The 24,119-nt window shown below is 37.8% G+C and overlaps 2 protein-coding genes across 3 annotated transcripts in view; both read right to left on the bottom strand.

The window, feature by feature from the left end:
* Positions 1-1,973: 1,973 nt before the first annotated feature.
* Positions 1,974-8,191, bottom strand: LOC306986561 (E3 ubiquitin-protein ligase TRIM39-like). The gene is given in 9 exon segments (XM_079589904.1): positions 1,974-2,287; positions 2,289-2,680; positions 2,816-2,842; positions 4,928-5,066; positions 5,158-5,391; positions 5,697-5,792; positions 5,905-6,458; positions 7,011-7,094; positions 7,789-8,191. Coding segments are annotated over 8 exon segments (1,671 nt in total). The 5' UTR covers positions 7,084-7,094; positions 7,789-8,191; the 3' UTR covers positions 1,974-2,131.
* Positions 8,192-15,208: 7,017 nt separating this feature from the next.
* rapgef5a (Rap guanine nucleotide exchange factor (GEF) 5a) overlaps positions 15,209-24,119 on the bottom strand; it is a 63,501-nt gene continuing 54,590 nt past the window's right edge. For both annotated transcript variants that reach the window (XM_079591085.1, XM_079591086.1), the window contains exons 14-26: positions 23,869-23,960; positions 22,384-22,414; positions 22,205-22,283; positions 21,213-21,362; positions 21,032-21,129; positions 20,279-20,401; positions 18,997-19,175; positions 17,814-17,904; positions 17,282-17,332; positions 17,091-17,178; positions 16,920-16,984; positions 16,775-16,829; positions 15,209-15,413 (exon numbers count right to left, since the gene is read on the bottom strand). In XM_079591085.1, the coding sequence (XP_079447211.1) occupies positions 15,295-15,413; positions 16,775-16,829; positions 16,920-16,984; positions 17,091-17,178; positions 17,282-17,332; positions 17,814-17,904; positions 18,997-19,175; positions 20,279-20,401; positions 21,032-21,129; positions 21,213-21,362; positions 22,205-22,283; positions 22,384-22,414; positions 23,869-23,960 (1,221 nt within the window). In that variant the 3' untranslated portion in view covers positions 15,209-15,294. The remainder of the gene's footprint in view (positions 15,414-16,774; positions 16,830-16,919; positions 16,985-17,090; positions 17,179-17,281; positions 17,333-17,813; positions 17,905-18,996; positions 19,176-20,278; positions 20,402-21,031; positions 21,130-21,212; positions 21,363-22,204; positions 22,284-22,383; positions 22,415-23,868; positions 23,961-24,119) is intronic.

Raw genomic sequence — 24,119 nt, forward strand, 5'->3', positions numbered from 1 at the left:
ACAGTCCCGCGACATAAAACAATCTGGTGTATTTTTAAGAGGAGAAGAATTAGAAATCGTCTCAGAATTTAAGTACCTTGGTGTGACCCTTGATTCCACATTAAAAACATGTAAGAAGAATATCTAGTACAGTAAAATTTAATTTACGAAATTTTAAACAAATTCGTCAATTCATACCACTTGGGGCTGCAAAAGTGTTTTTACATTCTATGATTTTATCACATATTGAATATTGTTGTACAAGTTGGACATTGACTGGTATGAACACACTCAAATCAATAGAATCACTCTATAAAAATGCCTTAAAAGTTTTTGATAAAAAGCCAATGTCCTTCCATATTTGTAATATTTTACAAAAATATAATCTATTAAGCCTAGAGAATTTTAAACATTTTAAATATGCCTGTTTTGTTTACAGTGTTAAATGGATTAGCCCCACTTCCCATGTCGGAATTTTTTAAACCAAAGATTCACAGTGGTGCCAGGACACGGGCCTCTGCTAGAGGTGATTGTGAGGTGCCTTTCAGAAGAACAGTCTTTGGACAAAATGCTCTGTCTGTGAAGGCCTGTAAGTTATGGAACAGTATCCCCATCACTGTCAGGGAATGTCTCACATATCCTATATTTAAAACCAAACTCAAAGTGTGGCTTAAAGCAAACCAGTCTTGTGACCATTAAGTGATTCTTTATTTTATTTTTGTTTCTTTGCTTGTATTTGTTTATTTTTTGCTATTTTGTATGTTATAATTTTTGTATTTCTGTATTTGTCTAGGGACTACGGATGTAAATTAGCCCTGTGGCTATAATCCGGTATGTTTACGTCTGTTTTTGTTGTTTCAATGCAGATGTTCATTAATGTGCATTGTCCCTATCAAATAAATAAATAAATAAATAAAAATAAACTCCAAACTTCGTCCCCCATTTGTTAATTTATATTACATTTTGCTAACTTTGTGACGCATTATAATATTATTATTATAATATTATAGTATTATAAGAATCTTGAAGATTCTTCTCTTAAACACCCAATGAAATTACATATTCAAATGCCTCCTAGAACACAATGGGTCGTAAAAATTTCCCTCCAAAGGAAACACTTCTTATTGGCTCACAGACCCCCAGAGGCTGTGACATCTTCACGCTATAAAATCACTGATCTCAAGATCCGCCTCTCTCTCTCTCCCTCCGCTCTCTTACTCTCGTGGTCCTTCCTGAGAAGTCCTGATGTGAAGATGATGCTGAACTAGAAGTCCCCCAAGGACCCCCAAGCTGGTGCCAGGCTGCGGCCTTGTCTTTCATTCACCAAAGAGACTCTGACTCCCACTGGTTCTCTCTCATCAAGACAACATCAGCAAAGATCAACTGGAGCCTCAACAAATTGCATCAGGACAGTTTAATTCAAATGGACGAGACATGCAAGTATCAAAGTCTCATTATTTGATACATTAAGTGTCCTTACACCTTTTAAATAAGTGTGTGTTAGAACTAAACGGATGGTTTGCTCAAGGCTGATGATCTGCTGATAATTCAAACAATGCTATAACCTCTTGCTTTCCTGTATTCTGCTTCAGCTCTTCCCCTTGGTGAACTGTGTGCATGTGTATGTTAGAGTAGTTTAAATGTTTAGTCTAGTTAATAAAGTCTTGTTCATATCACACGTAAGGTTGTCTGTGTCTCAAGCTCATATCCGGAGTCAATAATCATAGATGTTTGGCTACTTGCTCTTAGTAGTATAAGTAAGAAAGACATTTCCCATGCCCCGGAAATGTACATTTCTATTAATCAATTAATAACCAATATTGAGGGTTCACGGGATGAACTGAGTAATTGGTTGTAATGTTAATGTAGCTACATCAAGTTAATCCAATTAACTGATCCAAATATTCATAATCAATTATAGCAAGTTATGATTGGTTATTAATATTTCATAGAGCTAATTTGCTACATTGGACACAATAAAACAGAGACAAAAATAAATGAATGTCTTTATTCAGATGCTGAATCACTGATGAAAAGCAGCAACAACAAATGATTCTCATCCTTTGAGTAAGAACATATATTTTTGATGTTTTTAAACATTAATTACGTGAAACTTTATTTTCATCAATTATATCATATTAGGGCTGTAAATTCATGTATTGTGTTTGACAGGTGTGATGATCAGTGGAGTTGAGTTTTTACCTCCATAGTTTAAGGATGGCCCAAACAATGGATAGAGTTTCTCAGTGAAAGACTGACCAGTGAAAGAGTAAATATGAGAGCTGGACTCCACATCATAAAAGGAGACCCAGACCCTCCTCATAATCCACAAACACACCGACCCGCTGCGGCTTCACTCTCAGACACAGAGAGACAGGAGGACCAGCACAGGCTTCATATTCATTCCCATTCCTCAGCCACACAGTCCAGTATCCATTACTGGGAGTCAGTGTGATCTTTCCCTTCCTGTTAATGGATTCTCTGGCCACTCCTAAAGTCCAGTCAGTCTTTCCCTTCACCTGCACCTCAAAATAAAATCTCCCTGAGGAGAATCCCTCCTTTCCCAGGACACAGGGCCATGTATCAAATCTCTCTGGTTTGTCTGGGAGTTTCTGTATAATGTCTCCATCTCTCACTTGTTTTCCATCATCAGACAGGATGAGATATGGATGAGCTGTATCAGGATCCAGAGTCACATCCACTGAGAAAACACAGAATATGAATCTTAATCCAGATATTTAGTGATGATGTTTGTAATATTTAATCATACTGTCGGTCAGTGATGAAGCTGTGAGTATCTGAATGTAATGTAGTGTAGTGCAGACAGCAACTGTACCTGCATACTGCTGCATCCTCTTCACATCTGTAGAGACACATGACAATAAAACATCAGCAGATCATTGACATGTTTATGTGAGGAGTTATAGACAAGATTTAATGTTATATTTAAAGAATTGTGAACAACATCATGTTTTATCTGATCAACGTGTGTGTGTGTGTGTGTGTGTGTGTGTGTGTGTGTGTGTGTGTGTGTGTGTGTGTGTGTGTGTGTTAGCTATGCTAAGCTGTTGGAGATTCAGGCCTGATATTTCACACACATCCCTCTTCTCATGAAGATCAAATCTGCCTCTTAAACACATGATGTCTATTCATTTGATTTTCTGCTTTTGTAGTTTTGGTGAAACATTTAAAATGATTCTCTGCTAAATTGATTTGCAACTGTTTATGGAAACCCTTAGGAAATGTATTCACATATATTGATGGAAAAACTGAAAGAACAAACAATCTCAGAGTTAACTAAATATTAATGTTCATCTTTACAGTTTCCCCTCTATACAGTTTTACATGTTTTCTGATAATGACCTGAGGAACTGTGAGCTGATGATAATAATGTGAACATCGAGTTTGCGACACAAAGATATTGAATTATTTTTATTTATTTGATTTTTGATCTAAGTATGTCTATTTCTATTTATGCATGTACATAAGTGTTTCAATTACTTAAATGTATTATAATGAGTTTGCATTGAACAGTTGAGCTGCGTTATCTAAATTCTGGGTGGCAGTTGAGAGAGAAGAGTTACCATGACAACTGCAGCATCCAAACACTAACACTGTCTCTCTCTCGTTTACTGATAAAGTTAGTTAAATTCATAACATTTCACGTCACGCTGTAATTTATATGCTTTAATCTCCAATTAATTTGTTTCAGTTGATTATTTATTTTATTAATAATTGTTTGTTTATGTCATAAAGAAGTATCACTTACTGGAGTCATTTACCGGAGATACCCGAGTTCAGCCAGTTGTGTGAAAGAATTAGAGCATTTGTGCACATATTGTTTTTCTTTCTCTATTTATTTACTTATTAATTGTGATTTGTTTTAAGTATTTATATGTATTATTTACATTTATTAGTATTTATTTCAATGCATTTATCAATAATGTGATTTAAAGTCTTAATGACTCTGAAATACAATATTTATCCTCAGAAAACACAGAGGAGCGCTTGAGTAACTACTAACTCTCGTCTCTCTCATTTATTAAGTTTTTCACTGCTCACAGTCCCTGTAACACACATGATCACACACTTCTCTTATTTCAGTTTGAATCAGACTCATTCTTCATTACTGATGCTTTTTACTATATAAAAACATGGCAGCAACTTTTGAGTTCAGCTAGAAGTGAGAATTGGAGGGAAGGGTATTGACAAAAAATTCACGATTTTATTTAGATCTTGATTTAATATCGATATATACATGGAGATATAGTACGTGTTCATTTTTCTCAAGGAAAAAATCTTTCTCAATAATGTTGTGAGCTATACGAGGAACGCTGTCAGCTAGTGCATTATTATTAAAGGATAATTATCGACTGGTTTGTGTACAACTGCATTTCAGGAAGTTTTTATGTATAGTGCTTTTTTTGCTGCTGTCTTCAGTAAATTTTCTCGAAAACTACTGGACATTGAATGGCTTTCTGAGGTAAATGTTACGTGACATCGTTTGATTGACCGATTACATGAGACACGATACATTTCACTAGTTGTACTGGTTCTTTCAACATCTGATGATCATTCATGTTTGTTTTGCACTGAAACTAGTAAAGAGGAAGAGATGATCGGTTCTTGTGCCGCTTGAACTGAGGCGACAGCAATATTTCACACCAAAACTGTATTTATTGTTTGAATTTCTTGAAACTTACAATATTTGAAAGCTAAGACTTTGTTTCATATAAAAAAGTAACCTTCTCTGTCTTATCTGTCTGTCTTGTGTGTGTGTCCTCTTTGCCCCGCAATGTTTTTTCACTGTGTGAGAATATGGATGTGCGAGTGAATGCTTGAGGACCGTGTCAATTGTGTGAGTCTCACTCTGAATGCCTGAGTTGTCAGCCCTGATAAAAAGATGATAAATGTGTCTATCTGTACGGTGTGTTTGATATTGTCGTACCAGTTTGCGTGAGTTTCTCCTGTAGAGAGTCCTGCAGTTTAGTCAGAGCTCTCCTCAGAGTCTCCAGACTCTCCTCAGTCTTCACACTGATCTCAGACCAGTTCCTGGTGTCTCTAGAGCTGCACAGGGATGAGTAAATCTACAGCAGGAGAGAGGAGAAATGCTTCAGCATGGGGAGTGTTCTGGTGTCATATACGGCATTATCATTGATCAGAGAGATGTTGACTGACCTGTAGGAGCTGGAGGTGATCTTCAGTGTGTGAGAGCCGCTCCAGCTCAGTGTTTCTCATCTTTAGCTCAGTGATCTCCTGCTCCAGCTCTTCAATGAGCTCTTCCTCCTGTTCCTCTGCTGCTTTCTGCTGCTCCTCCATCATCTCCAGCAGTTCAGTCTGACATCTCTCAATGCAGCGGATGAGATCAGTGAAGAGCTCCACACGGGCCGCTTTCTCCTTCTCTGTGTTTTTCTATCAACCAGGACCATCAACACATTATTAGTGGAGTTTGCTAAGAGAAGAATCAGTGTTATTATTTATCATACTTCAGTGTTTTAGACGGTTTTCAAAATCCCTCATTCTGCACCGTTTGCACTGAATGATTCCTCAAATCATGTGTCTTGTTGAGGAGAGATGTGTTATTACTTTACTAAGTGATCCGCGAATCACAGACGTGTCGATATTCAGACCAGCAGAGCGACCGTGAGTGTGAAATCCAACAACATTTCAATAAAAAATAATAGGCATTTAAATTAATTCACTTATTTTAAACTCACTTTTCTGACTTCTGCCGAGTGTTTGACGTCTTGAATCTTCTTGATTCTGTCCTGGATCTTCTGCTGTGTGTCTTTCTGTGTCTTCATCAGTTGAGTCTATAGACACAGAACACACACAATATGTTTTCATAATTGATCACTTATATTAAAGAACATGTGATTCCTCATGATAAGAGCCATTTAAAGTCAGTTTGTCAGTAACTTTTACCTTCTTCTCTTCACTCTCCTCTTCTAAAGAAACAGTGTTGTGGTTCTTGTGATCTCCGTCAGTGCAGAACAGACACACGATAGTCTGATCATCTCTACAGAACAGCTCCAGAGGTCTCTCATGTTTCTGACATATATAGTCCTCCAGATTACTCACAGGATTGATCAGTTTGTGTTTCTTTAAACCTGCCACTCTCAGATGAGGCTCCAGGTGAGTTTCACAGTAAGAGCTCTGACACACCAGACACGACTTCAGGGCGTTCAGCTTTCTTTCCTCACAGACGTCACACAGAACTTCAGCTTTTTTCTCAGGACTTTTCTTTTTATAGTGATCTACGATCTCTCGGAGTGTGGTGTTAATCTTGAGATCAGGTCTGTGCTTGAATGTTTCTTTACAATATGGACAGTTGCAGGTCTGGCTGTTGTCCCAGCACTTATTCAGACAGGTCTTGCAGAAGTTGTGTCCACATGGAGTGGTGACTGGATCAGTGAACACGTCCAGACATATAGAGCACTGAAGCTCCTCAGTCAGTGGACCGCTGGAGGAAGACATCACTGGAGAGAGAAATGAAGAAGATAAATCACCTACTAGTCTAAAGTTTGGAAACACATTTGACTTTCTTATCTAATGGCTTTTGCTTGAAGTTCTGAAATAAATATAATTATTATTATTATTAGTCTATTATTATAAATGGATGAGTGGACAGTGAAGGAAAAGACTGAACAAGCCTCCCGTGAACTCATTTAATCCTGTTTATAAAGAATCTCATGACGCTGTTGAATGTAAAGAATATCTAGAGACAAAGAGTGACGTCTTTGAAGAAACTCAAATATATGAGAGATCATGTACAGTCAGCTGGTCATTACTGCAAACCCAGAGAAAGTGATCAGTCCCCTAATGTGAAGCTCATTACACGAACACTTACTGTACCAAATAAATAAATACACGAAGGAGCAATATTGATTTTAAATGATTTTATCTGTTACTGTTCACTCTTGAACTGTACATATTAAATATTATATGAGAAGACTGTACGTTATTCATGCACTAAATCATTCTTCATCTGGTTTTTTATTTGTTTTATTTATTTATTTGTATTTACTTACATGGAGGTGTATTCTCAATACTCCATCTCCTGTTTTTTCCTGCTTTTGTTGATGTTGGTGAAGATTCTGCCATTGTTCTTCCCTCTTCGTTTTCAAGAATAGAAATGTTATTGAACGATCAAAGAACTGATAAGAAACATCTAATGTGTATTTAGTCACTGAGGTTTAAATGAAATCTTACCTCGAGTCCGATTTAGTTTTACTTATTCATCATAATATTATTTCAAGTCAAATTTATAGCAAATTGGTTAAGAATTTATAGTGAGGGAAACACAATCGGTCATTTGAAATTCAGTAAGAAACTCATAAATTTACAGAATAATCTGAACTTTGACCTGCTGTTTAGATTAACCAAAGTACAAGAGATATATTTTCCAACAAAACTATCTTTAAATAAAAATAGATACATCTCTCCACAAAATACATGATATAGTCAAGTTTTAATCTTGTTTAATGTAAATGTGATTTTCATCTGCAGTTTAGCAGGTTTGTGTTCAGTGAATCTGCAGCTCATTTACTTCCTGTTTCTTTAGTTTTTCTGTCGTGTGACTAAATGACAGAAACCACAAACTTTGCTTTACAACCTATCAAATGGCACACTTTTAATACACTTCTGATACCATTTCAGTGCAGTGAACAACTAAAGTATTTGAGTATTTGACATGTTTAAACCTGGTTCTGTTCAACTTATTCCCGTTCGACACAAACCTACTAAACCAGATCACTTCCATTATAAACCTGTTCATCACAATCTCTCTTATATTTCTCTCTCTCTTACCTGTGAGGATCAGATGTGTCCACAAGACTCTTTGAACGGATCAATAAATATTCTGTTGTTTAAAGAGGTTGATCGTCTCAGGCGTCCATATTGTCGTTGATCAAGTTAGTTTCACTTTCTCTGAATCTCTCTCTCTCTCTCTCTCTCTCTCTCTCTCTCTCTCTCTCTCTCTCTCTGAACTACAGAAAGGTCATAGTCCAATATCTGTTAGTTTCCAGAACAAAGGCTGCACATAAAATCATGCTGTAGGGAAATAGACTGACAAACAGATGTGTGGATCCTGAAACTTCTTGGACCAGGACTGTTCAATGTTTAAGACAGTGGTCCTTACCTTTGAAAGAACTGTTTTTGCTTTATTTGAACTTCATTTCCAAAAGTCTCCAGTAGAGGCCGCCATTCTCTCACAATGACTTCTGTTATCAATGTTTTGTTATGTATTAATACTGTTATTCGCCATTGTGCCTGCAGGTGGCACTGACACTGGTAATTATTAGTTGTTGAGTAAATAAAGAAGGTTGGCTGTGTTATTTTAACATGGTTTACCAAGTGTTTTTGACATGTTGATATTGAGAGTTATGTCAGATGTGCTGTGATCAAACCTGGACTGGATTTTTTCTTTTTAATAACAAGTAGTTATTTGTAGTACACACGGAGTTGGGCAAATTGAATCTAATTTGCTTTATGAATATCCAGTAAGTTGTTAAATTGGCAAATGGTTAGTCAACTTTTTCCCTTAAAAATAGTCTTGATAATAGAATAAAAAATAATAAAAAACATTTGCATGTCCACCTATAGATTTTCTGCATCATCCTGTGGCTTGAAACATTCTGAATGATAGATTTGTCAATATTATATATAGGCCTACTTTTTTGGTCCCTGTAAGATTTCACTTTAATAGGTAATATTTGTCACTCCTAGGCAGTTGATTATTCTTATATTTTCACATCTTGAACGTTTTATCCTGTAAAGTTGTGTTTAACCGTCTTGTCTTTCTGCGTTGTGTTCTGGGTTGTTCTCAAGTAGACACAGAGGCACAATGCAGTTTATTATCTGCGGTCATAAACAATATGGCAATGAGTGTTGCGTGACTTGCTAAATTTTACTCAAGTACAAGTAAAAGTACTACAGTCAGATATCTACTTAAGTAAAAGTACTGAAGAACTTGTTTTTAAAAGTACTTGAGTATCAAGAGTACAAGAGTACATTTTCTAAATATTGCATTACTACTGCCACAGTGCTTACATTTATGTACAGAAACGTCCTACATGGAGTTATGAAAAATGTTAATGTTAATACCTTGGAGAATGTAAAAGGAATTGAAAGTCATTTTCATCTTTTTACCACGTTGCTTTATTTAACATTTCCCACTTGCCCACAAGGCAATAGCACAATGGCAACGCTCTGACAAACCTCTGCAAGAGTTGTAATGGATTTTTTGCACCCACATTTGAACCTGCCCCCCCCCCCACTCTAGAGACTTGCCCCCCCCCCCACTCTAGAGACTTGCCCCCCCATATGCCCCCCAAACTTTTGATGATCAAAAAACTGTACTTGTAAAAACAACCCGCCACTATGTCCACAAGCTTCTCAAAACAGTGAACTAAACCATATATTTACCAAAAGTGAACAATTAAATTTTTAATTTTAAATGTATTATTAGCCCCTCCCCCCTGCCCCTCAAATACTTATACGTCCCTGATTCAAGTGCTACGTGCAGAGCGGCGTTCGCTCAGTCTGGCTCACACACACAGCGAGTCTGCTGCGGTGCGGTGGCCCTGCAACCCGACTGGAGAGACTGAGCTGCCCCAGAGCCTCTGAAGGTGAAGCGAGTTTCCCCAGGTGTAGTTTAAACACACGTTTAACTTAGTTACATTTGTAATGAATGTATTGTATGCTAAAGACGATTCAGCATCAGCAAAAACAGCGAGTCTATTACGTTAGCCAAAATCAGCGGTCAAATCGCTCCCTCGTGATTTGTAAGAGCACTCTTCCCTTTGATTAGCCTAATTTTGATTTTAGCAGAGCCGGACAGTAACGGAGTACATTTACTTAAGTACAATTTTGAGGGATCTGTACTGCAACAGTGTCGCGCAGCGTAACGTTCGTTCCGAACGTTGTGTAATTAAATACATCGGTATGGCGGTATATTAATATCGTAACGAAAATATACACCGGTTTTCGGTATGAACCGGTATACCGCCCAGCACTACTCTGAAGCCTTCGCCGTCAAACAAGCCCTTCAGCCTGAGCGAGCAGCACTCAACCGACGACTCTCTCCAGAAGTCGTCTTTCTCCGGCCGCCGTTCATCTGTGGCTATCCGGCGTCTACGCATATCCTTTTTCACTGTCTGTTATTGTCTGTTAAGAGAGCGAAACGTTGTTCCAAATGCCTCGCTCTTCTTGTGCCACGTGCGGATCCGACCCATCTCTGCGGACACAGCTAGCTTTCTCACGAGACGGCGACGCCGCTTCCCCCGCTTTGCCTTTCCCGGCTCTACTTCGGCCAAGGAAGAACAAGCGCCGCAGCCAACGGCATCCTAAGAGCATGGAGATTAGCGAGCGCACGCCGGCCGCGTCCCCGCTTGTCTCGCTTTCTCCTGCTTGAACGCCTTCTCCGGTCTTGTTCGAGGGACATCAGCGCCCCCTAGCTGTGCCACCGAAGCGTCTGGCGTCGCGCCAATCTGTTAGCAAAAGGGCCGATAGAGCTAGTCCCCCCCGCGCTAAAACAATCGTGTTTCTACAGCTGCTACTTTCTACGGACCCTGATTCCCTGGCGGGCTCAGGACTGGTACAAAGAGGGTCTGACCATGGGAGTAGTTTCCAGGAGGAAAGTTGTTTTTATTGGGGAGTTGGGGAGCGCTGCACGTGGGCAAGCCTGCTTCCGGCCTCTGGACGAGCACGGAGCAGAGCTTACAGATCAACTGTCTGGAAATTAAAACAGTTTGTTTGGCCCTCAAAGCTTTTCTATCAAACCTCAGGGGGCACCATGTCTAACTGTGCGTTCACACCGCCGGCGGCGAGAGCGTCAAATTGGCTGGAAGCCATTCATTTTCAATGAGAGTCGGCGGCGACCTCCGGCGAGGGCGGCGCGGCACGTCTTGGACGGCGAGAGCGGCGAGAAGAGTTGAAATTTGTCAACTTTATGGTAATAAGCTATGACGCGGTTCAGCTGCAACCAATCGGAATGTAGAAGTCCCCCGCCTGAGAGGATACCAGAGAACACAATCCTGTAAACTTTGGTTCCGACCACATTAGTTCCTAAGCAAAATGGAGGAAAAGTTAATTATTTCTGTTGCGGGTTTCCCGTTATTGTACGACGTGTCCCTGTTTACATACAGGGACATTAATAAAAAGAACGACGAATGGAAAAAGGTGTCTGAAATTGTTGGTGTTTTGTTACTTTCACATTTAAAAGATTTATGTTAAATTATACCCTATGTGTGGCCAGTATGCACAAAATAGGATACTGATTTATGTTCAGTTCTTGCTTTGCGCCTCCTTTAAATAAAGTTTTTTAAAAATCACGCATTCTAAAATCTACGTCAGAGCGCCAGAGAGTCCTCGAATCTCACCGCGTCTATGGCTCTCGCCGGCGGCGGTGTGAACGTACAGTTAGTCCGCATGGACAACACGTCAGTGGTGGCCTACATAAATCGCCAGGGCGGCACCAGGTCGGGCAACCTGTAGGCTACGCCATAGCGAGAGACCTCTTGTGGGCACAGACGAATCTGAGTTCTCTGAGAGCGGTGCATATCCCCTGCCCAGTTACAAATGACCTGCGGAAATACCAAATCAAAACATTTAAACACAATACTGATTGGGCAAGAGAATGTGGTCATGCCAGTGAAGGGCTGAGAAAAGCATGCAGAGCATAAGGATGAGGAAAAGTCAGGAAAACTGAGGAAGACCCTGGATGAGTTGAGGAGGAGGGATCAGGACACTGATGGAATCTAGAAAAAAGTCAATATTGGGCAGAACCAGTGGAGGAGGAGGATCCAGAGAACTGGATGAAACCAGTAAGGACTTTAGGCTGGACAGAACCAGCAAAGGAAAGGGGCCAGGGAACTAGACGGGACCACAATAAAATCTATGTCGTGCACACTGTTTTATGGTGCCACTGCCATCTTAAACAGCATGGCTGGGAAAAACTCATTCGAAACTGAGGACATCCTTCTCTCCAGTGTGAGTTCTCATGTCAAGTTTAAGCTTTTGTGTGTTGTGAAACTTTTCCCACTCAGAGCAGGTTTAAGGCTTCCCTCCAGTGTGAGTTCTCATGTCAAGTTTAAGCTTTTGTGTGTTGTGAAACTTTTCCCACTCAGAGCAGGTTTAAGGCTTCCCTCCAGTGTGAGTTCTCATGTCAAGTTTAAGCTTTTGTGTGTTGTGAAACTTTTCCCACTCAGAGCAGGTTTAAGGCTTCCCTCCAGTGTGAGTTCTCATGTGACTCTCAAGGCCTTTTTTCGTTGTGAATCTCTTTATACAAGGAAGGCAGAAGAAAGGCTTCAATCCAGAGCGAGTTCTCATGTGTATAATTCAATAATTCATTTAAGACAGCATGTAATGTTACATAAATCTTTTATTGACATTTGCCTTTCAACATTATTGTAAAAATGCAGGTTATAGAAAAGACGTGTGTGTGGTTTCTATAGCAACAGACTGTAAATATATTGCTTTGAATCTCTGTGTTTTTTAACATTAAGTTTTATATTCAGAGCATATCTATATTTACATTTGCAGATTACAACAACACCCCATAATGTTCATAATCTCAGTGGCTTTCTGTCCTGCTTTTGGCAACGGCAGGTCGGTCCAGTTTCTTCCATTACAGCACAAGATCATCCACAACCGACGCTTTAGGAGAACACCTCAACATAACGCTTTTACCCGAGAGAATCTCACAAAAACTGCCAAAATAGACCAAATTAAGATTACAGGTGAAAATGGAAAAATTAGAATATGGTGCAAAAGTTCATTTATTTCAGTAATTCAAGTTAAAAGGTGAAACTAATATATTATATAGACTCATTACATGCAAAGTGAGATATTTCAAGCCTTTATTTGTTATAATTTTGATGATTATGAAAACCCCAAATTCAAAATTAGAATATTATGAAAGGTTTTCATAAGCTGTAAGCCATAATCATCAAAATTATAACAAATAAAGGCTTGAAATATCTCACTTTGCATGTAATGAGTCTATATAATATATTAGTTTCACCTTTTAACTTGAATTACTGAAATAAATGAACTTTTGCATCATATTATAATTTGAGTTTCACCTGTATAGGGCTATATATAGCCTATATAATTTTTATTTTCTACAAAAAAAATCAAAACTGCATAAATATGATTCATACTATTTTATAATCACATAAATAAAATAAAATAGGTTTTAAGTACCTAATTTAAAAAATTTCCTCGCATTGTGACATTATTTTCATGACAATTAAGCAAATTTAAACACCTTGCAGTTCGCTTACTGCAAATAATAATAAAAAAAAAAATTTTTAAAGCATGGTAGTATTTGTTGTACTTAATTTAATTTGATAAAATAAAGTAAATTTAAACAATGAATAAGATAAAGGATGTTTTTCACTTCTTATTGCTTACTCCTCGGGGTGAAATGCGAGACTTTTTTTGTGAGATTCACCAAATCATCGGACAGCCAATGTTTCATCATCATCATCATCATCATCATCATCATCTCTCTCTGTTCTGCATCCCGTCAAACACAGAATAACACAAGTGCATATATATGAACAAAAGCTCTGTGTCGTCGATCACAGGACATTCACGTGAGATGTTCACTTCTGTGTCTGTGAACATGTGGCAGTGTGGAAACAGAAGAAGTGCAGACTCTAGAAAAGCAGACGTCTGTGGCCTAAAAACTGGGACTCTTTCCTGAGCTGTTCATTTACAAATCTATAACTCCCTTTAATTAAACAGATCGAGAAATCAACTCCGATTTTGACATCAAATCCCATTTAAGAAGTTTTGTTCTGTGCACTGGATCACATCATCAGAACAGATCGGGGGTTCGTTCAAGGCTTTTATAAAACATTTCACAATATTAAAATCTTCTCATATTGCATCGCTCTCCCATAATAGTGCTTGGCACAGATACGTGTGTTTGCAAACGACTCAACTTATTTTTTCTTTACATTTACAAACGTATATATATACATTCTTACACGATAATGTACAAACAAGGATGTAAGTGCAAATACAATATGCATGCATGTCACTTTAAAATCTCTTCAAAAAACGGAAATGAGTTTCACACACGAGCTTGAGAACCGCGAATATAAACGACTGTGTCAAAACCGCACACGACGAACACCTTCAAGAGCCTCGGCCGGGAGTAATACTGTCGGGTCACTGTGAAAGTTACACGTAAGAAAAGCTTCAGTCACTGGCAAAGATCTGGATTGAGCTCAAAAACTGGAAACATTAAATAATAAAGAAAAAACTCGACATCATCATAACAAGATTCAGTGTAAAGTGAGTACGTGGCTCTATGTGACATCATCGTGACCTTTGACACCCGCCGTGTTTGTACGTTCAGTCTGAGTTTACACTGTAGGGCCGGGCGATATATTTGTTTTTATGAAATATCACATATTTATAAAATGAAGCAACATCGTGATGATATTATTTGGCCTTTGAGTTTCTGATCTTGACTTCAGTTGCAGTAAAAAAAGTTTGATTACTTTCCAATCTCAAGTTTGAGTCTTTTATATGTTAATATTGCTTTTAATGTACTGTTATGTTCATACATGTTATTTATTTCTTGATTTTTATGGTATTTTTCTTCTCGCATTAAACATTTTCAATCAATTTGGTTGAAATTACTAAAAGAAATCAGCCTTCAAATCTATTTCAGAGCAAATATATAAATACGAATAAATACCTTAAAGTTCAAAAGGCTGAAAAAATTAAAATATTTTTATATTTAAAAAAAAATTAAAATATGAACTATGATATCGCCCAGCCCTAACTGTCTAAGTAATAAATTCATATAGCCTATAAATATGGTCCAGAATGCGGGTACAACAAAACATTGCTGAAAACTTTACACTTTCCCTGTGGACAGGAAAAAAAGCTTTTATCGACTTCTCGATGATCTATTTTTGACATTAAGAAATAAACATTTATTCACATCAAGCGAACACAACCTGTGTGTTCAAGCAGACCGATGCACTGTTCTCATGAGTCTGTGTGAGAGAGCTCTGCGTGTGTGTGGAGGACACACACTGATGTCCACTGCCAGTGTCCGTTCAGTCAGTGCTGGGAGCTGGAATCAGTGTGTGTGTGTGTGTGTGTGTGTGTGTGTGTGTGTGTGTGTGTGTCTGCTGAAGATGATAGCAACTCAACCTGTGTGTGAGGAGAGTGAACGTCCAGCAGGGGGCGCTCTCTCTCTCTCTCTCTCTCTCTCTCCTCTCTCTCTCTCCTCTCTCTCTCTCTCTCTCCCCCTCTCTCTCTCTCCTCTCTCCTCCCCCTCTCTCTCTCTCAGGCTCGCGGCTCCAGTCTGTGGGACAGCTCAAACAGAGTCTGCTGATTGTCAATGATGTGCAGGTAATGGACGCTGGATCGCACCTCGGCACTGTCACACGGGGAAAGCTCGTTTCCTGGGAAGTGGAGAAATCAATGGAGTTAATAGATTTATTCTCTTCAGTTCACTCTCTCAGTTCTAATGAAGAGAGAGATGCAAAGCTGCTGCATTTCATAGAGCTTGACCGGAGATATTAATTAGAACTTAATTATCAATGCATCAATACAGACATTTTGCCTGATACTATAGCTAATAGTTAGTAGTGTCTGCTAATTACAGTGCTACTGTATGCATACGTTTACACACCCATGCTAAAGTTGCCTAAAAAGACGAATAAAAAACAATAATAATCAGATTGGCCGATACTATTATAATAACTCAAATATTGTATATATTTATTAATATACAGTTTATATCTAGATTAAAGAATTGTAAAGTATTTTTGGTTATGATTTGGTTGATATTTTGGTTTTATAATTGCTCTTTATAATTTTTAATAACATTAATTAATTTTCAAGTCAGAAGCAATCAGAAAACTTTCTAAAACTATTTTTTTAGATTGCAACAAAAAACAGCAATTACAAAAACAAAACAAAAATTTGAAAATGATAAAAAATATAAAATATTGTATTCTTGTAGTTGAATAACAGCATATAAACGAAAACATACAAAAATATGATATATATTTATAATACATTTAATATTACTTTATCAAACAAAAATAATCTGCATCTGTCATAAAAAAAACAGCATTATTATATTTTAATAATAAAATATAAACTAAAATAACAAAATAATTACAAATATACAGATAGCTGATCATTAGCAGCTTATGATAATAAATAAACATTATATTTGTAAAAAAAAATGTTTCTTACCTTTCTAAATGTAAATGTGTATATTTATGGCAGATCACGAATATGATAGCTGATAAATTTGTACTGTTTTAATAATATAATCAGAATAATAATGATATAAAACACTAAGATTGGCCAATACTATTATAATAACTGAAATATGATATATATTTATTAATATACAGTATATAACCAGAGATTAGAAATGGTTCAAGGAACAAAATCAGGAACCAAAATCCTTTTAAACAGTTTCAGAGTGAAAACATTAAAATTAATATTTTGAAATGCTGGTAACTGGTTAATAATGTTATTTTGTTCTGATAATTTTTCACTAAACCAAATAGGCTACACAAGTTTTTTCAATTACATCTAGCAAATGTTATTTAGCAAAACATCTCATAAAAATACAGTTTCTGCTCAGAATGCCAAATAAATAAATAAAAATCACTTAAAATCCCTGATATTAAAGCATAACGAGTGTTTATATTAATCACACCTTATGGAATATCAACCATGTGATGCTTTCATTTTGATAAGTAAAAAAGCAGACATATGTAAATGATGTTTGTGAAAGACGGACCTGTTTGATCAGTCTGACAGTGGCGGATGAGTCGGACGGTGTCGGCTATCATGTGCTGAAAACACACACACACACACACACACACATCAACAACACATCTCAATGAAGATAGCACATCTGAAGGCTGTCAATCACTGACACTCACCAGCTTCTCGAAATTCACCAGATTATCATGAAATGTTTTGTTGCCCTCATGGATGAAGGTGATATCTGAAAACCAGCAGAGATCACAACATTACGAGACCAAAAAGAAACAAACACTGAGTATCTGTGACATCACTTCCTGTACATCAGCGGTTCATGAGATCTCCTTCACCTTTGAGCAGCAGAGGCATGAAGGGTATTTTGGGCGGCTTCATCTTCTTGAAAGCGTCTCTGTAGGCTTTGTGATTCATGGATGGATCCTGAGGAAGAAGAAGAATCTCTGTATGATCATAAAGTTGACATGAAATCAAAATCAACCATATTTATGTTTGTTTTATGCTTATGTAACTGGGTTTGGCTTACCGTCAACAGCTCAAGCTCAGAGAAAAGCTTCTTGAATTTTCCAGGAACTTTCTGCAGGAAAGAGAGCGGCAGAAACTGAATATCTCCTCCAGCTTTAAAGTCACCATGAAATCAAAATGGACAATTCTTATTTTTTTAATGGAGTATTGCAGTATTTATTAGAAATTATTTATCCGTGCACATCATTATTTAGCACCACTGATCTTTAATCAAAATCACTTCTCTTCTCTGATGATGTGGGCGGGGCCATCTGTCACTCACATGAGATACACCAATAGCAAACCACAACCATCCAATCAACTCCCAATGGACAAAATCAAGCCCCGCCCACATTTGTTCTTGATCCAATAGGGCAGAAAAGACAACTGCAGCTTCGATTTCATGCTGACCTTTGTATCTTTAACTCAGTGTTCAAACCAGAGCAACAAGCCATAAATCCTCAAACATCATTAAACATTGTATATTCTGTGTTTGCCTCTGTTCAAGCCGGTTAGTACAGTGAGCGTGTGTAAGTCAGTGAAGCTGTTTTTACCTCCCATGTCTGGTTGAGCCGGCTGACGGCTGCGGTGTTTAAACCCATGATGATGGCAAACGAGGAGTTCAGGTTCCGGTGCGCTTTACAGCTGAAACACACACACACACACACACACACACACACACACACACACACACACACACACACACACACACACACACACACACACACACACACACACACACACACACACACACACACACACAAGTCAGTTGTTGCCTTCCAGACACAGACTTTAAACACCCACACAGACATTAACCTGCATCATCACCAGAACCTCTGACGGACTATAATAAAGATAACCGCACATCATCTGTTCACACAGTGTGTTCACTGAGCGGCTGATGCATGCGACACACACACGCACGCACACACACACACACACACACAAAAACACAAAAGCTGCCACTGACAAACTCTGGTTTATGGAATCAAATCATATATTGATATGCAGGTAAAGTATTTTTGGTTATGATATTTTGGTTTGATAATTGCTCTTAATAACTTAAACATCATTAACTCATTCTCAAGTCAGAAACAATTAGAAAACTATAATAAATTAGCAAACAATTAAATATGCAAACATTTAGATTGCAACAAAAAAAATGCAATTACAAAAAAAAATATCGGAAATGATAATAATATAAAATATTGTATTCTTAGTTAAATAACAACATATAATATTTTTTCTTTTAATTTTATTTATATTACTTTATTAAAAATAATCTGTCTAAATAATCTAAAATAAGATATTTTAATAATAAAATAATATCTAAATAAAATATTCTATATTTGTAATATATCAAAATATAATTTTTTATCCACAAGAATAACCCATATATGCCTCAAAAAGCAGTATTATTATATTTTAAAAAAATTATATAAAATAAAATAAATAAAATGTAATATTTTTTAAATTTTTTATTAAACTAGTAATCAGTATCTGTCAGAAAAAGTTTGAATTATTGTTGTAATGATAAAATATAAACTAAACTATTCAAATATTGTACATTTGTAATATATTATTTTATTAAAGATACAAAAAATCATTATCAGTCATAAAAAGCAGAACTGGCTGATCAAAGCAAAGCTGCATATTCCAGTTTGCCGGTATCTAACACTTCTGTACAGATGTGAGTCCTGAACACATGTGGAGTGCTGTTGATGGACTGAGACTCACTGAGCGGCGATCTTGATGAACTTCTTGAGCAGCTGGACCCGCTTCCCGAGCGACGGGCACAGCAGCACCTCTGACATCACCCACTGCTGGACCTCATTACAGCGCTGCAGCAGGAACTCTAGCGCCACCGTGTGGCCAGAGCTGGCCTGACGACTGAACGTGTAGAAGATCAGCTCTTGCTGAGAGAGAGAGAGAGAGAGAGAGAGAGAGAGAGAGAGAGAGAGAGAGAGAGAGAGAGCATCACCACACAGGCTTCTCATGTTCTGATACATGTGTCCACGTGTGTTTTAAAAGAACAATCTCTTTCAAAAGTTTGGGGTTGGTCATAATAAAAAATAAAAAATACATTTTACATTTATGCATTTGACAGACGCTTTTATCCAAAGTGACTTACATTGCATTTCAAGGTACACATTTTACATTCTTATCAGTTCTTGCTTTCCCTGGGAATCAAACCCATGAGCTTGCGTTGCAAGCGTCAGCGCTCTACTGTCTGAGCTGCAGGTAAGCATGTTTATTACGTATTACGTACGAAATTAATACGTTTATTCAGCAAGGACGCATTAAATTGATCAAAAGTGACAGTAAGGACTTTTATAATGTTACAAAAGATTTATATTTTAGGTAAATGCTGTTCTTTTGAACTTTCTATTCATCAAAGAATTCTGAAAAAAAAAGTATCACGGTTTCCAAAAAAATATGAAGCAGCAGCACAACCATTGATTCATTTTCACCATTGATAATAATACATGTAAGCATATTATACTGATTTCTGAAGGATCATGTGACACTGAAGACTGGAGTAATGATGCTGAACATTCAGCTTTGATCACAGGAACACTTCATTACACTTTAACATATTTTCAAATAGAAAACAGTCATTTTGAAATTGTAATATTTCACAATTTTACTGCTTTTACTGTATTTTTGCTCAAATAAATGCAGCTTTGGTGAACAGAAGAGACTCTTTAAAAAACATAAAAATTCCTATCGACTCCAAACCTGTAAATTCTAATTCTAAATTCGAAAAAAGTGTAAATTCTAAAAACATTTTAGAAACATTCCATGTAAATGATTAAAGGATGTTCTTTTGAAGCAGAACATTGTAAAAACTCCACTATGAGCTTAATGTTTAAAGGACATAAGAACGTTTGAATTAGTATTGACGTTTCAGTTTTGTTGATTAAAAGCATTATAAGCGGACAGCGTCTCGCCTGCAGATGATCTCCACAGACTGGACAACTAGCAGAAGTCATGTGAACGTGTGTTTGAGAAGCTTCACCTCGTGGATGGAGTTGAAGAGATTCCACTCGAAGTTGGTGAGAGCCACGGCGACGTCCCACGTGTTGATGCCCAGCAGTCTGACCGTCTTCTGTCCCAACTCTGGACATTCAGTCAGGGGCGGCTGAGAGACACACAGAAGAGCCTTCAAACCCCAGAGATCTAGAACATCTCTGCTTTTACTTACGGAAACATCAAAGGCATAGTTCCTAAAAGTGATCAGTATTTATGTAAGATTCTTCTTGTGGCTTGCAAAAAAAACGATTGGCTTAAAGATACTATTTTGAAGTGTAAACAATGGTTTGGAATTATTGAAGAAATCCTGGTTATGGAAAAACTTACTCTAAAGATGAGAAAAGTACTTTAAAAATGGACTGGGAAAAGTGGTTGATATATAAAGAATGTAAAGACATCCTCAGCTAAGTCATTGTTATAGGAATGATTAACCTCACCTGTTTTTTGTTTGTTTGTTTTTTCGTTTTAATTGGGGGGTCAGTGCACATATGTATAGGTATGTATGTATATGTTCATTGATATTTAAGAATATGCGCTGATATGCATTTATAAGTATACAGCTGTGTACGCTATGTAGCATTTATTTGATATGTATATATGCATCATTTTTTTTCCTCCCTTCTGTTAATATTGTGTTTACTTTCAGTGTTAATCTTGTGAATTAAAATAATGAAAAATAAAAGTAAAAAAACTCATAGCGAACACAAACACGAAGTAAAGTCAGCGTGGTTGTTGGTACCAGGATCTCGCTGAGGTCTCTCCGGCAGGCGATCAGTCTGCCCGGCGCCACCAGAGACTCGGGATAAATACTGTCGTGTGGCTGGAGGACTCGCTGCTCTGTGACACAGAAGAGAGAGAGAGAGAGAGTGAGTGTGTGTGTGTGTGTGTGTGTGTGTGTGTGTGTGTGTGTGTGTGTGTACCTCCGCTGTACGTCTGGACCGTCAGCATCATGTCGTCTTCAGATCTGTCCATCCGCTGAGACACGATGTGCAGAAGCTCCTGAGCCACGACTGAAGGCTTCACACGCATACTCAGATACGAGTCACAGCTCACGTACACACGACACATCACTGACACACACACACACACACACACACACACACACACACACACTTATTATTCAGTTATTCAGTCATGAAGCAATTACATTTTTATATTCATTTGTATATTTATTACATGCATACGGTATGCTGTTATATTAAAAAGATATATATATATATCATTTAAATATCATTTATTTAAATATGTTTTTCCATAAAGAAAATGTAGTTCTGTTAATCTATAATTTTTTGTATCCATTATATTTTATTTACATTTATAATTTATGAAGTTAATGTTTTTGCATAATTTTTTTTAGTAATATTACTGTTTTTTTCTGGGGGTTTTTCTGTTATTGTACTGTATTTAAATTTACATTATTGCAATAAAATTCTTAAAATATGATATATAATACATTTATTTTGCACAAAGACAATTTTGTTATATTATGATTTGTTTTGAAAAAATTCCCATGAAAATTATCTATACTGCAATGCAAAAAAAATTGTGATATTAATAATTTGTGTGTGTGTGTGTGTGTGTGTGTGAGAGTGTGTTTCTGTGTGAGGGTGTGTGTGTTTGTGTGTGTGTTTGTTTGTGTGTGTGTGTGCGTGTGTGTGTGTGTATAACATACAGATAAATAGTTTTCTCCTAATTAGAATTCATTACTTTTGACATTTATCCCAAAAACGTAGAGTTTATATATTTAAATATATCATTTATTTTGTCAATTTAGATATAGCCATTTAGCTTTGATTTCTATTTCATTTCTATTTATTTTAGGCACTAAAAAAAACATTCACACCTAAAATATGTGTGTGTACAGTATGTACTATATGTTAAATGTGTGCAGAAATAATCCCTGGACTGTTACCGTCTTTGCTCTCGACTGGAGCGCCTCGGAGAGGAACACAGTTCTCCTTCAGGCTCAGCTGCTGGTACAGCGCTTTATTCTGGAAGCACAGGCAACATTAGACAACGGCCTCATGGACTCACATTACCAACCAGGTATATAATTTTTGGGTAAATTCTTTTCACAATTTCATCTCTCACCTTTTGGTGTGGAGAATAGTCGTCCACCGTACTGAGGGAAAACAGGGAGAAATATCTTAGAGACACATGAGGAGACATTCGTGGCTGTTGATCTGAGTAGATGGAGAACTGAGAGACGGGCTGATGATTGAACACTTCTGTCAGAGACGTGTGTGTGTGTCCTGTGAGACTCCTCTCTCTCTCGCTCGACATCATCTATCTGAAGCTGAAGAGTGACGCTCTACCAGGAAGTGAAACACATCATTGTGTCTCTGTCTTGCTGAGCTGCAGACTGTGAGAAGTTGTGTTTTAACAGCAGGATGAATGACTGTTTTAATCATAGTCTCATCCCTCATTTCAACACAAAACCTTTCTGTGGAGAATAAAACGCTCATAATAAAACTCTGTTCCGCGTCGTGCCTAACAACGCCTCTTAGCTGTTCTAACTTCACTGTAAAACGGCTTCAAGGGGCTTATTGCTTTATTTTATTATTCATCTCACACGTTACGCCCGTCTACGGAGAGCCTGGCCACTCCCTATTAAGTCCTATTGTACCGAATTTTGGTTGTAGTTCCACCAGAGTTCCACTGGGGGGCGATCGGCCCATGAGTGCAAAATGAATGTGAGTCTATGGAGCTAGACGGCTAAATTTGTCGTTGAGAAATCTCAGATTTGATTGTAGGTTTTGCGAGTTCAACATGGGTTATAGGTCAAAAGTTGAATGAACGAGCACTTATGTCCTTTCGATTTCTTACAGGTTGAGATGTTGTTCCCCATAACACGCTAGAATTTAGCTAATGAACGCTGATTGGTCAGTGAAGGACTGATTACGACCAGAGATCCCGCATCGTGGCATCCGAAGCGGGACCAGAATGTCTTCTAGCATCTCCTTTCGAATACAACATTCAAATTACTAGACAAAAAATTACATTCTGAGAAAAGTGGATTTTGAGGGGTATAGCTCCATAGACCTCCATTCATTCTGCACTCGTCCTGTGAGCGCCCTCATGTGGAGCCAGAGTGGAACTGCAACCAGTTCAGAAGCCGGAAGTTTACCCTTCTGCCGCTCAGGGAGCCAATCAGATCTCTTCGAATGGGCGCGAGCACAGTGTAACTCCGCCCCTCACGGCAGTCATAATTACACCTCCGAGTCTTTCACCTCATTTAGTGGGATTACGAACATACGCCTGCCAAACCCTGAGGATGAGCAGCGGGAGGAACCGGCCCTGCACGCGGGAACGTGTCCATGCTAAGCTCAATTCCCTGAGGATAAGCTGATGAACTGACAAACGTAAGGAGCTCAAAGAAACTCGCTTCCAGAGCCACAGGATGTGTGTGTGTGTGTGTGTGTGTGTGTGTGTTCATCTGCATGTGCTCTGCTTTACTTGTAAGGGCCACATCTGTCCAAATGTCCTCACAGATAACCTGCTAAAAACTGATTATTGAAGTCTTTAGATCTTCACTACTCAACATGTCTCAATTAAAGTGCAAAATGTGCGGCTCACTGTCTCCGGCGCAGAAGCTTCTGGAACTCCTTCAGGTCCTTCTCCAGCGTGGGGAACTCGTAAACGTCCTCCAGCACGTATCGGTACAACGACTGCAGGACAACACAATATATTTACATTAGTGGATCAGTAGATATTTGGCCATTTTTTATTTTCAGAATCAGCCAATAACGTTTCCCGTTTGGAGGATTACTACTATGATGATATACTATATTAAGTAATAAAATAATACACAATGCAACAACAACAAA

The sequence above is a fragment of the Phoxinus phoxinus genome (genome assembly GCF_949152265.1).
Source record: "Phoxinus phoxinus genome assembly, chromosome: 19".
Taxonomy (NCBI): domain Eukaryota; kingdom Metazoa; phylum Chordata; class Actinopteri; order Cypriniformes; family Leuciscidae; genus Phoxinus; species Phoxinus phoxinus.